At 29.0% G+C, this 14,756-nt stretch overlaps 1 protein-coding gene across 1 annotated transcript in view; it reads left to right on the forward strand.

Moving 5' to 3' along the window:
- The first annotated feature begins 8,443 nt into the window (after positions 1-8,443).
- The window catches only part of LOC107456139 (uncharacterized), a 15,705-nt gene continuing 9,392 nt past the window's right edge, over positions 8,444-14,756 (forward strand). The window contains exons 1-2 of the mRNA XM_016073923.3: positions 8,444-8,585; positions 12,800-12,929. Of these exons, the coding sequence (XP_015929409.1) occupies positions 8,549-8,585; positions 12,800-12,929 (167 nt within the window). The 5' untranslated portion in view covers positions 8,444-8,548. The remainder of the gene's footprint in view (positions 8,586-12,799; positions 12,930-14,756) is intronic.

The following is a 14,756-nucleotide window of genomic DNA, read 5'->3' on the forward strand; positions in this document are numbered from 1 at the left end:
ATATGGAAAAACCCATTTCGAAGATCAATTTTGTTACAAATTTTAGAACCCTGTAATTGGTCTAACACATCTTCAATAAGAGGTAAGGGGTATCTATCTTTAATTGTTTTTGAATTTAATTTCCGGTAATCTATACATAATCTTAAGCTATTATCTTTCTTTTTGCAAAGAACTATTGGGGAACAATAATCAGAGCAACTCTCTCTAATTATGTCTGTTTTTAACCATTCTGATATCTGATCATTTACCTTTTGTTTCTCAGAAAAAGATAAACGTCTAGCTCTTTGACATACTGGGATTTCATCTTTTAAAATAATTTTCATTGTTAACTTAGTGTCTTTAATTTTGTTTGGTTTGTAATTATTAATCAACGCGGACAGTTCATTTCTAATACAAGGATCATTAACATGTGATAAATTAGGTTCATCATTTCTATACACATTGTTGATATTAAATAAAAAACATTCACAAGAGCAAGAGTCATTAATATTGAAACAAGAACATTCATAAAAATCTTCACTCTTAGAAGTTTTGGTTTGAGTATTTACACTTGAAGAAGACTGACCCAGTTTTATTAATTGCTCATAAATCGTTGAATTTATTATTGCATCTACTTTAAGTTCATCCGAAACAGCGGCGCTGACCTTCAACCCTGACTCATTGGGATATAGAGACATACGGATCTGTATAAGTTTCGCTTTCCGTTCAACCCCAAAACATGACGTCAGCATTATATTAGATTGAGGAAAATCTTTTATTTTTATTTTATTTGAATTAATCACCGATATTTGAGCTCCTGAATCAATTATGGCATTCACTGGGTTATTCTTATTCAAATAAATCTGAGCATACTTCAACTCGTGTTTAAAATTATTTTCTCCAGATGGTTTGCAGGAATTAACACTAAAGCTTTCATTTCTTAAGTTATCACTGGGAGGGGTATTTTTTCTTTCTGATTTATCGCTTCTGGAATCATATGTTTTTTTCAATCTCTTTTCGCAATCACGTGCAAAATGACTGATCTCTCCACATATATAGCATTGTTTCTCTGCTCTATTTTGTTTATTTATCGGTTGAGAAAAACGATCCGGCTGGTTTTTTCTGAAATATTTTTTCTCGCTTCGAAAAAAAGTGTTCTGCCCATATTTATGGGTATTGGAAACTTCTCTGTAAGGCATATTTTTAGACGTAGTGTAAATGTCTAATTCTCGAGCTAACTCGACAGGATTAAACCAATTTTCTCCCTGGCGGATTAAAATATGACTGGCCATCTCTTTATTTAATATCTCAATTATTTTATCGGATATGATTAAATTGCATAATGATTTAAATGTTTCAACTTTACGTAATTTGCAATAATACTCGAAATGTGAATTTAAGCGACTAGCAAATTGAATATATGTTTCTTCTTCAAATTTTGAGGCATTTTTAAAGTTATTCAAACATTCTTGGGGAGTTTGTTGAAAATCGCGCAGTATTAAAGCTTTTAATTTTTCATAGTTTTTTAAATCCTCATCTTCTATGTATAACAAGATGTTGTTTGCTTTTTCACCTAGCATGTTAATTAAGATTTCGGCTTTAAGCCCCTCATTTATGTTTTTCGTACTAAAAGCTCTTTCCAACGATGAAAAAAATTGATTAAAGTTTTCAGGTTTCGATGGAACTGGAAGAGATATAGTTTTAATGCTATGAATTAGATTCTCAATGTTTGTTGCGGGTGTATCATTTATTGTTTTGGGAGGGTCGATTTCAAATGCTTTGTTTTTCGCTTCTAATAAAAGCATTTCTTTCTCGAGTCTTTCTAATTTTAATTTTTCTAACTCAATCTGAATTTCGCTTTGTTTAAGTTCCCTGTCTGCTGCTTGTACTCTTTCTTCTACGGCGTTAGCTATCAAATTTTTGACAAATTCAGAATCATTCTTAAATATTTCGGAACATTCAATTTTTTCTTTTAATTTAACGATATTATCGATGCTGTCTGCGATGCCTCCTATTTCCTCTAATACTTTTACTAGGTCTTCTTTCTTTGAATTTTTATACATTTTTTAAAATTGAAAATTTCCTACCTTGATTGAAGAGACTCTCAGTGTCCAATGGTAATCCAATGTTTCTCGATTCGTTGATTCAAACCAGATTCGTATCCTTTTCGTATCTAAGCATTTCACGATTGCACTTCCCCGGAAAAGTTGACTGCCTTGCTGATTTGCACAGGATATTCCAATAATTTCGGAAAGTTTCTGGATCAATTCTGCCCTTCTCGACAGAAGTTTCTGGATCAATTCTGTCCTTCGCGACAGAAGTTTCTGGATCAATTCTGTCCTTCGAGACAGATTCGGTTATTGCTGATTTAGGAAAGTTCAGAGGTCTCTGCTGCTGCTTTTCTCCAGTCGCTGATTTTTTGCTGCACTTCTCCCCTCTCGATCAGTATGACTCCAGAAAATTCGTGGATTCCAGCTGCTTTTGCTGCACTTTGATAAATCGCTCCTCCACGAGCGTAGAATTTCGGTGATTCGGTGAACAGTTCGGTGATTCTCCTACTCGGGATTTAAAATAGGAACAAAATCTGGATCTCCTTCTCGAGCGCAGAATTTCGCTTTCCTTTTTTTTTCGGTGAATGTCCCCTTCTCGGGATTTCTAAAGTTACTTGACTGAAAAATATCCCCTTCTCGGGATTTCGAAGTAGTTGGTTAAAATTCCCTTCGCGGGATTTTAAAGTTTAGAAATAGTTACAGCTCGCCGTTCAAATTCCGGACGAAAGCCCCCATTATTTGTGGGAGATAGTGCAGCATAGGAGTAAATAATGACGATAATTTAATAAACATAACAATTTAATAGAAATAAAAGGTTAGAACGATATAACAGTGACATGGGGAGAGCTGCCTTCTCGCAGTGGTCTCCGGATTGCATGTGACTAAGAATTAGAGTGTTCTATGGTATAAAGTAAGAGTTAATTATAAATTCGGGAGTTTCCCTTCGGGACTTCCCCTTCTGGTCTGGCTGGCGCCTCTCAATGTCAAGAGAATGATGCAACTTCCTTTAATATTACAAGATGGTGGATGACGCAATGTTCGCAGTTATTACACTATAATACTATAACAACAGCTCCAAACTCCACACACACACACACATATATATATATATATATATATATATTCATATTCTTTATATATACTTTGTTCATATATACTCATATAATGTTTTGCATGCACAGTGCACATGAGAAAAAAAAATCACCTCAGTAAGTTTTGGTATTGTGTATGCACTTTTTTAATGTCCTCTACTACGATCAAATTTTAAAAGTTCAAGAATTTAACTACAAACATACTTATAAGTTTTTTTTTCTAATGAAAGATTAGTTCTTGGAATGCAAAACTCAGTTACTCTGAACCAACTTGCCTTCCTCTCAAAATATACGGACTGACAGTTTAGGGTGAAAGCTTGAGGCTTAAAAATATTTATTTCACTATTTGAGTAATTTGCATATTCAGGATGCTATTTAGGTTAATAATAATAATAATAATACTAAAAACTTAGTTTTAAACATAATTTCATTTAAAACATGATTTTTATAAACCTCATTTTAAATTTAAAAAATTATATTAAAAGAAAAACCAACAAAATTTTCAATCTAATAAAATTTAAAAAAACTAATTGTTTCTTAACTAATTAACCAACTTCTTCCAGATCTCGGGATTTTGTAACTTTAAAATATGTGTTTTAATATGGAAAAATTTGTGTACCTTACAGTTAAAAAGTTTTTTTCGATAATTTTTAAATTAAATAATTTAAATATTAAATAATTACAAAAATTTTTCTTTAAATGAACAAGCTTAGAATTCTTATTCAATAAGATTTAGATTCGTTTAAGCAGCTCTAAAGATTAGGCGAAATACATTGATTTATATCATATCCATTTATATCATTCAATTCATATTCAACTCATGGCAACTATTTTTTGTAACATCATTAACGATTTTTAAAATATTATATTTGAAATATTTCTACCAATTTTTAAACTCTTTTTAAATTTCATACAAGGAATTAATTCAGTAAATTTTTTAAATTTACTAATTTAAATGAATGAAGTAAAAATGTGAAATAAGCTGTGACTTATTGTTTGCGGTTTTCTGTTAATATAATTTTTTTAAACAATACGTACAAACTATTGATGAAAAATTATGAGTAAAATGCAAAGTAATCCTATTTATTCATATATACGTAAGTAAGAGCTATTTATTCATATTTTTGTTTAAATTGTCTCTGTTGTTTATCCTTCCTTAATTTTATTATTTATTTTTTTTCTGTCAGCAGTAATAAAAACTATGTTTGAGTCAATTAAGTGTATAAATATTAATCATGCAGTTTTTTTAGTTTTAAATTGTGCTGTTAGATGTCAGCACCATATTTCTTGTGTCTAGCTGAAATCTAAAATAAATTTAGTGAAGTTTCCTGATGTTCTGTGACCTTGTGATTATAGTTATGTTCAGTATTTAGCTCTCTATGGCGCCATCTATGAAAGCATACAGAGCTAACTTCTTTTGTACTCAACAATAAATCTGATATATATTTAATTTTAAAAATAATATTAATTTTATAATAATGTTGAACGTGAAATGAATTTAGAGTGACAAAATAACAAATATGCGCTTGTAAAGTCACATTGTTTTTTTTTTTTGTTTCCATTGATAATATTCGATCCAATCATGAAAACTAATACTAGTCTATATTTTAATTAAGGCTATGACGTATAATTTTTTTATGAAACATATTTTTTATATTTTTTTCCATATTCTTGTATTAATTCTGATCAAAATAAGTCAAAAATATTTTATTTAGTATTTTAATATTTTATGGTTACGAAATACAGGGTGAAACACCGGTGCCTTTTTCTACTTTGAAGGTAAGATCTTCCAAACACGGCCAAACAATAATTTTTCAAATTTACACTTGTTTGCAGTGATCTAAGAGAAACAGCTATTCATCATTGAAGTTTCTTTAATTTAAAAAATGATTGATTGTTGAATAGTTTATTCTGAATGAAAAAAAAAACTTCATCCACTGGTTAAGTGTGAGATTATATAACAAAAAATATTGGCTTAATTTTGAAGCATTATATAATTTAAAACTGGAAAAAAATTTCAAATAGGTGGTTATATTACAATTATTACCGAGCTTGCGTAAGTACTTAAATCTTTGGAGCAAACTGATTTTTTCCTTTACCATATTCATGTAAGGAATAAGAAAAAATCATTTAATGTTTCTTTAAAATAACAAATTACAACTCAATCGCAGATTTCAGAAACATAAAATTAAAGTATAATTACTAGCTTATATAAACGTTATAAAACCCAAACGTGAGTACAAACAGGAAAGCTCGAGCAGGAAAACTCAAACAGAGAATATAATTATAACTTTTGTATGAACAAAATTAAAACCTTAGGACGTATTAAACTTCGACGTATTCTACTTACGTATTAAACTTCTTTCTCCCTCCTCTAACGAAAATGATGCGTGCTATGTTTTTCGTTTTTAGTTTGACAAGAAATAGAAAAAATTTCTCATTTTTTAATTCGTTTGAAAAACGCCGTTTTTAAAACTTTTTAATTTTATTTATTATTAATATTATTAACAAGTTTCCCTGTTTATGATGATAGAATCTTGCAATTGAAATTCGATTAGGTAGAGCAGCGGTTCAAAATTTTTTCTTGCTACGGAACCCTACATGATCAACCCTTTTTGGCGGGTCCCCGATTTAATAAAGTTCATTAGCAATTGTAAACATATTGACCAGAGAAACACTTAATCATTTTAAAACTAAACCTACCAGAGTGTTCAATTTACCGCTTTTGAGACTTGAATCAAAATTGCTTATTCCAAGTTAATATTATTATTAGATTTTGAACTTACTGCACCACACACACTTTTTTTCTAATATATAGATACTGAATTGTTCAATATCAGTCTCTGTTCTTTCGTTTTTCCCGATAATCAAATGTACTCTACCGTTATTTACTTTGAGCAGTCGTTTGACAGTTGGAAAATAAACGAAATTTATAAAATTATCTGCTTTGAAATCTTAAACCTTCTATTAATTTTTAGTTTTCCAAGAAAATATCATCCGATTGAGTTTAGGGACATGCTATGTGATTATGTGCAATTTGTTTTATGCTGAGAGCTCCGACTGCTAGTAACCCATGAGGCAAAATAACGATCATTCAAATACCTTACATTTTTTTTTTTTTTTTTTTTTTTTTTTTTTTTTTTTTTTTTTTGCGACGTGATGAGTTCTATTTATCCATAAACTAAGCTACACACTTTGGGTAATAGATAAGATTAGTACTAATTTTTGTAATATAGAACTAATAACTAGACAAATACTAGACTAAATTTTGAAAATAGATGGATTATTCAAACACAAATTCGAAAATTTAGATGTAAAATGTCAGTGTAAAGGAAATGAGGGAAAATAAATAATTTAATTGGAAATGGAGGAAGAAAATTATGAGAGTGAGGATGTTATGTATGATCTATAGGACTCAGACTCTGAGTTATTCGACCTAGTTAATGAGGAAGAGATTGAGAGAGTTCTGTAGTTCCGAAGACGGGAATGTGAAGAAAACGATCAGAATATTGAAATGTTTTTTTATTTTATTATTATTACATGATAATTATTTTTATGTTTTATTACCTTTACTATATTCTGTATTATTTATAATTATGAGAGTGAGGATGTTATGTATGATCTCTAGGTCTCAGACTCTGAGTTATTCGACCTAGTTAATGATGAAGAGATTGATATAGTTCTGTAGTTCCGAAGACGAATGCGAAGAAAACGATCAGAATATTGAAATGCTTTTTTTTATTATTACATGATAATTATTTTTATGTTTTATTATCTTTACTATATTCTGTATTATTTATAATTAACCGGAAAAGAATATAACGTCTATTTGACTGCCATCATTAGAAATATTTACACATAAAGTGTCGGTGGGTTTAGTGTTGTAAAAACATTTTATGCAAGGAATTAATTTTTTTTTCATCGTTTAATCAACAATAGTTTTAGAATTAGGTGTTACGTCAGACAATTGAATTCGCGGGTGTGGAATGGTATCTAGTTTAGTTCTGAGCGGAAAATGAACAACCTGAGTAATGGTTTTTGTTTGAATGAAAGACGTAAAAGAATGGTAATCATATAATCAGAGAAACACATTTCTTTTTAAAATTGGTAATTTTTATTTAAATTGAAAAGTTTGATCGGAAATACTGGAGCAATAATTTTTTTTAACACGTTCACGCCGGGATGACCCACCGGTGGGTCACGCTAGATTGTTTCATCTTGGCAGCGCACCGGAGTAAAAACTGGTAACAATAAATTTCATTTTTTAGTTTTTTTCCGGGAATAATAAAAATCCATAACTACCAATTGTTTTTAACGGATGCAATTTTTAAATTGAATTGCTTCTTCTCCGTGATAAATTTCCTTACAGTGAATTGTTATTGTTGAGAATAGATTAACTCCTCCCGTATATTATCTAATATTGAAATAGTTCTTCTACCAGTATTTTCCCTTTTCCCGTACCAGTATTTTCCCTTTTCCCGGCGTGAACGTGTTGATAATACTACCTTTTTTAATGACATTTATTTTTAATAATTTCATAAACAAGTCCATGTCGAAACGATAAATAAGATTGGATATAAATATAATTACATGTTTTAAAAAAATTTATTGTTTTTTTTTACAAAAAATATGCAAAAGTTTCTACAAAAATCTCGGAACCCTTTAGAGTTCCACGGAGCACCATTTGTTAAACGCTGAGCTAGATCACTCAAATCTCGACAGGGCTGCGCTTCTATAATAAAGCAAGTTTCAATGATTTAAATTTTAAGTCAGTGATTAGTTAAATTACTGATTAAACAATGATTGCTGATTTAAAGTTTCAATCATTTAAATTTAATGATTTATAAATAAAGAATTTTTAGTCATGAGTCCGACTGCCTTGAAAAATAAAGCTTCGAGAAAAATGCTTTTGAAATTTTTGGGACAGCACTCAGGAGATTGTACGAGGCTGCACAAAAGATTCGAATTCATATATATTTGAATAATTTTTCCAAAATCACAGGGCTGTCTTACCCTTTTCATAAATATCCGATTTAGTGTTAAACTGTTCTATAAAATTTACTAAAAAATTATATCCCGGACGAAGGAAATATCAACTCGTGCCAAACTGATTGCTCGCTTAAGTTATGTATCCATAGGGTAAATTCATTTCAACGTGAACTTGGGGTTACAATCGTTTTTTCGTGTTATTCGGAATGTATGGTGTTTAATTGTAAACATGATCCTGTGTGTTGTTCAAAGTGGGAGATTTATCAACCCTTCCGTGCGACGTCATATACACAGAGTCAAATAAACTGAGATTGAGGAAATTGAGCAAACTCTTTTATCTACATTTCCTGTTCGAGCTTTTGACCAACAATTCGATAACCACGTGTGGACAACTTTTCAAGGCTATAAATTCACTTCATTGTAGATAATAATCCAATCATGTGGCTATTAATTGTTCTCGGAGCACTTTTCACTGGTATGTATATATTTAATACGCCATTTTTTATTTTAAAATTTTGTTTTATTCTGACTGAAAAATAAACAAAAAAATTTAAAAGTTTATGAATAGTATTTGAACAAAATTTTATTGTAAATCAGTTAGAAAGTAAAACAATAAAATATGATGAATTTTAATCGAACTGTAGCGTTCAATATTGCATTATTAAGCTTATAAAATTTAAATCTGAACTTTATTACTGACTCTGTTCCGATTGTCATTCCTATAAGTATTCGCTTTTTATGAAACTAATTTTTTTATTAGCGAGTAATTTTTCTAAATTTAATTATTTTAATTTTGTTAATAAAACAAAATAAAAACAGTAAGAATTAAAACACAAGCAAAGTTAGATTGCTAAATTTTTACATCAAATTTTTAAAAATAATTTTTTTTTTTAAATTTTCATGTTACTTTTTGCATTTAATGCTTTTAGTTTAAAAACTGTATCAATTAACAGTTTTATACGTGAAATTCAAAATTTTTAAAAAATAATGAATCATCAATATGTTTAATAAAATAAGTGGTTATAAACGTATACACTTGGCGTTTTAACACGAAATGAAATAAAACCAATAAAAAAATGTAAAAATAAAAAGAATTAACGTGAAAAAAAATAGCAAAAAACTATGAGAAGAACAATATGAGAAACTAACGAAAAAGATAAATAATATGATACAATTTTTTATGGTAATATACTATTTTTCTTTTTTGTCACATTATTTAAAAATTTTCATGCACGGGAGAAAAAAAAAGACTTTTAGATTAAACATTTTTTCAACTTTTACGTAATAAGTTGTTGTTACGTACGAAGTTTGAAGAATTTTAATTAAAAAAAATGGTTTTAAAGAAGTCTTTCTGTATTTTTTGACCTTTTGACAAAAAAATGCAATATGAGAACAAAAGAAAAATGTGCTGATATGCATATATATATATAAAGTAATTAAATAAAAGAACGAAATGAATAAAATAAAAGAATAACATAAAATGATGTATGAATGAGAAATATATTATGTGAATAAATAAATTATATAGGAATATAATATATGAATAATAGATGATATTCAATAAAATAAAATAAGGGCTCTTTTTGGATATAATTCAATAGCGTCAAAGCGTTCACTTTTTGCTGTGGTTTTTATTTTAGCAAAAGTCATGTAGTGCTAAATCTGAAGAGAAAGACCGATATCAATAAACAGGAATCGGATTTTTTGCTGGGCAGGATATGGCTCATTGTGAGATTTAAAAAAAGATAGCAATTGGCTCATTTTTCTGGTCTTTTTCACGACACCTAATTTTCAAGTTTTTCGAATGCATTCTAAGAAAAGCTTCGTCAGTTTTTAAGATCAGAGGTGGTCTTGATGCTAAATCGTATTTAATGGATTTCTTTCCACTTTTATACCGTTGTAACCGAACTGAAACTGGCTCCAGTTTCACCATATTACCATCATGCAATATCATTTTTACTTTCCATGAACTTCTTCGGCACATTTTTGCAACTTGAAACAAATTTCAATGCTAAGTGGCTAAAAAAAGAAGAAAAAATTTCTCTTTATATCATAGAATTCTTCAATACAGTAAAAGAATTGTCTTTTTCAAAATTCTAGCCTATAAAAAACGAATATTTATATGTTGTAAAACTCATTAATAGAATAAAAGATAATTCCTTTATTCTATATTCTTGTATAGAAAAACGAACATTTACATATGCTGTAAAATTCCTTAATGGAATAAAAGAATTCTATTATTCAAAAATTTAGCATATAAAAAACGAACATTTATATGCTGCAAAATTCATTAATAGAATAAAAGAATTTTCTTATCCAAAATTCTAGCATATAAAAACAAACACTAAATGCTGCAAGATTCTTTAATAGAATAAAATAATTCTCTCATTCAAAATTCTAGCATATAAAAACAAACATTTTTAAATTTTTTATAATTCATTCTTAGAAAAGCTTCGTCAGTTTTTAAGATCAAAGATGGTCTTGAAGCTAAATCGTATTTAATGGATTCCTTACCACTTTATAACACTCCAAACTAACTCAAACAGTCTTCAGTTTTACCATATTACCATCATACAATATCATTATTTTCATATTTCATGAATTACTTCGGCACATTTTTGCAACTTGAAACAAATTTCAATGCTCTGTGACTAAAAAAAATCATCTTTATATAATAGAATTCTTCAATACGATAAGAGAATTCTCTTATTCAAAATTCTGGCATACAAAAAAAAGCATTTATATGATGTAAAATTCTTTAATGGAATAAAAGAATTATCTTATTCATAATTCTAGCATATAAAAACGAACATTTATATGCTGCGAGATTCTTTAATAGAATAAAGGAATTCTCTTATTTAAAATTCTGGCATATAACAAACGAACATTTTTATACTAGAATACTATCGAATATACTTTTAAACAAAGCTCGCTTATTGAACATTCTAGCATACATAAGACAAACACTTAAACAATGTTTTATGAAATTTTCTTCAAAAAGTTTGAAAACTTAGCTGTTGAGATTTTAGTAACTTATCAGAAAAATGAAACCTCACTGGGGACAGAGTAGTTCATGGTAGCGTAATATAAAATTTTAAAAAAAATGATAATTAGTAAATAAATATATTCTGTAAGTATTGATCATGGCTAAGTGAATGATAAGAAAAAATTAATTCTTTAGTAAAATGAATCTTGCATAAATATCTGCTAAATTCAATCTATGAAAAAATGTGAGAATTATTATTTATTTTTTGTTCTTTCATAATTTTTTGTTCTTTTCATTAATTTTTGAGCAAATGTGTCGACCGACGCCAGGAATAAAGTTTTGAGAAAACTGTTTTTTTTCTTCTTTTTTTTTCTTTTTTTTTCCACTTCTATTTTCTCCGACTTTAATGGGAAAAGTTGTCGAATGTTCTGTGTTCTAGAGTTTTACTGCGATTGACTTTAAAGTTTGGAAAAAATATTCTTGATAAGTTGTTGTGTTAGTTAAAAAATTATAAAAATAAATAAATTACGATTTAAAAAATTATCCGATGAAAAACGTGTTTAGAATATGTGACGATGGAAGATGTGGTAAACCCAATCGTATATAACGGCTTTCAATTATAAAACAACAAGCATAACGAATAATAACAAATGGCAATAACTAATTACTAACAGTTCTTTTTTGTGTAGGATTATAACAAAAATAGCTGTTTATAATCAGGATGACACAATAACGAATATATAATTCAATAGCTCATCTAATCTACTTAGAAAAATGGATATAAGATACCATTATACTTTAATAAAAACTGTAGCGTGACATTATCTTAGCACAATTGACCTAAATTTCTGTTGTACAAATTATCTTGTTAAGGTTTGCAGTCTTGCAAAATCAAAAACTTGCATGAAAACTTCAAAAATGAAAGTTTTTCTTACACCTTTGACCTCTGAAAGTTTTTCTTACACGTAAATCACCTTTTTATTGGCTATTTTAAGTATTGCTATAATTATTAATTATTTACTTTAATAATGAGCAAAAACGCATGAAATTTTGATATAATTTAAGAAAAGTTTTAAAAAAAATGAGCTTTGAAACTTCATGTATCTTCAAAAACAACGTAAGAAATAGCAAAAAATGGAGCTTCTAGTGTTAAAAAAACCTCAATGTAGGGAATACCGGGCAATGCCTCTTAAACTTATAAAAGCATCAGTGAAAGGTATATAGGAAAAAGGCCCTTTTCATCGGTGATGGAAATACAATAAATTTCTCACTTTCTAAACCTACAAAATATTGGCAGAGTCCACTCCACAAAGAGCGGCTGCTTGAAAATGAAGGAGCAATGCTACGCACTTATTGCTCTGGTCAGTAAAGCCTATTGACAACTCGCAACTAGTGCAATAAAACTAAGTTATTGGAATTTTTTTCTTAAAATTCATGTAGTGTTCATGTACTCTCCGATGCTGACATCAACTCCACACTTTTTAGCTGAGTTACAAATGAAATGCAAATGAAGTGTAGAATTTTGACTTATGAAATGGTATTTTAATTTAGCATTATTAGTATTATATGAAAGATTCTGTAATTTATACCTTTTCTCCAACTTTTTAAATTGTTATTTGTGTGATTTTCGCAAATAAAGATCCAAAATGCATTTTTTTAAAGAAAATATTGACAATTAATACTATATTTAAAACATGTTGTAGCTCCTGTCTTTTCTGAAGATAAATGTGATGTTTCTAAATATGTGGAATGCATGGAACCCATTCATAATGCTACCTTTGGACATCCAAAGGGTATTTATCAAGATTCCAATGATCTGGCAACAAGCTGCCCGTAAGTGCATTTTATCAATCCACATTGTCACTCATATTATTTTGTATTGTTCTATATCTGACTGAACTTAAACTGAATAAACTTAACTAAATAATAATAAACTAAATAATAGTAAACTTAAACTCCCAAAAACTTAAACTAAATACCCAAGTTACAATTCTTAATGGTCCCATTAAAAAAATTTTGATGGTTTATGTTGATGTCAGTGCGATTCATGATAGCCCAACATCATTTGATGGTCACCATCATCCAACATTTTTCATTATGTGTTCATGGATTTTGGTTTCCAACAAACTTGCATCATTCCATGATCGAAAATGCTACTTTAATACTGTCATGGTTAACCAGGAAGAGAAGTTTTATTCTCATGGACCAACAATCCATGAGGACCCGTGATGGTCCATGATGGTTCCAACTATACATTTCCTTGATGGTTTAATGGGAATTCTTGTAAGTTCTCAGGAATAAACCATCAAAACAATTTGTTTGTTTTTTATGTTGGACCATCATAAATCAGACCGAATTCATACACTGAAGTGATGGTTGTTCATGACCGTTCCAACATTTGATTTCTAAGAAACTATCATGGAAATTTCTGATGGTTCAACATACACAAACCATCAAAACAAGTTGTTATTCTTATGTTGGACCTTCATAAATCAGTCCGAATTCCTGCATTAGGGCGATGGTTTCTTATGTTGGTTACCATCCAAAATATAACGGTTCCATGATGGAATTATTGTTGGTTACAAGATTATGTTGGTCCATCATTAGAACACCATCAAAAATTTTGATTTGGGTAGCACTATTAAAGAGTTTTCAGTACTTTAGCGTAGTGTCCCGTATGTTCACGTAAGTATATTTTGTGCAATAAGGGGCTCTGTTGAGAATCGAGATTGTTCATTGAAATTAAACAATCCAGCTCTTAGCATTTGCACAGAACCTGCATGCAACGTGCTACTTTAAAATACTATATCTCGCAAGTTATGCAATTTACGATATTTATTTATGACACAGCGCATGTATCTATCATTCAGTGGAGAATAATGCATACATTACATTCTTTGTCTTGTTATTTTCCGGAATTACGATATTTACATTCGAAGTTATCAAAGGAATAAGATGCCAAATTATCATTCTTTATGTTAGCAATAGATGAATGAGTAAAGTACTAAGTTTGTAAATAGCTCCTACGCCTAATTCTTTATTGATATTTTATTGCTATAGAATAATAATTTATCAACTTATTGTGTAAATGTTACTCAACATGTTAAGCATGAAATAGCTTAATTTGTATTGCTTAAGCTTGTGATAATTAAATAGAAAGTTTTGTTTCATTTGTGAGTAGGTTTATATACCCATTGGAGTTAATTGTTTGTGGTGCTATTTTTAGAATAATTAAAACAATCCTAAAAAAAAACACATACAACAGAAATAAAAATCTGTATTTATTAGTATAGTACTTACTTTGATAACCGAAAATTTAAATAAAAGCATACCAAAAATTAATTAAGCCATTACGTAGAAAATTGACCATTCTGTACCCGCTATTTCAAATGCATCAAAGTTGTTGATATAGTTTTGTGCTTTGCGTCGAAAATAGTTTTGATAATTGCTTAGAATTTAGATTACAATAACGATGATCGCTTTACACGATAATGATTGCTTAGAATGTAATTATGAGTATTACTTAGATCAGTGATTCTCAACCACTGTGCCGAGGCACTTTTGTGTGCCGCCAAATGTTGGAAATGATACAATAAAAATTATAATGCTTTTTTTTATTATGAGTAAAGTTTAAATTAAAGAAAAGTGTATATATATATA

Source organism: Parasteatoda tepidariorum, chromosome 7 (genome assembly GCF_043381705.1).
Source record: "Parasteatoda tepidariorum isolate YZ-2023 chromosome 7, CAS_Ptep_4.0, whole genome shotgun sequence".
Lineage (NCBI taxonomy): Eukaryota > Metazoa > Arthropoda > Arachnida > Araneae > Theridiidae > Parasteatoda > Parasteatoda tepidariorum.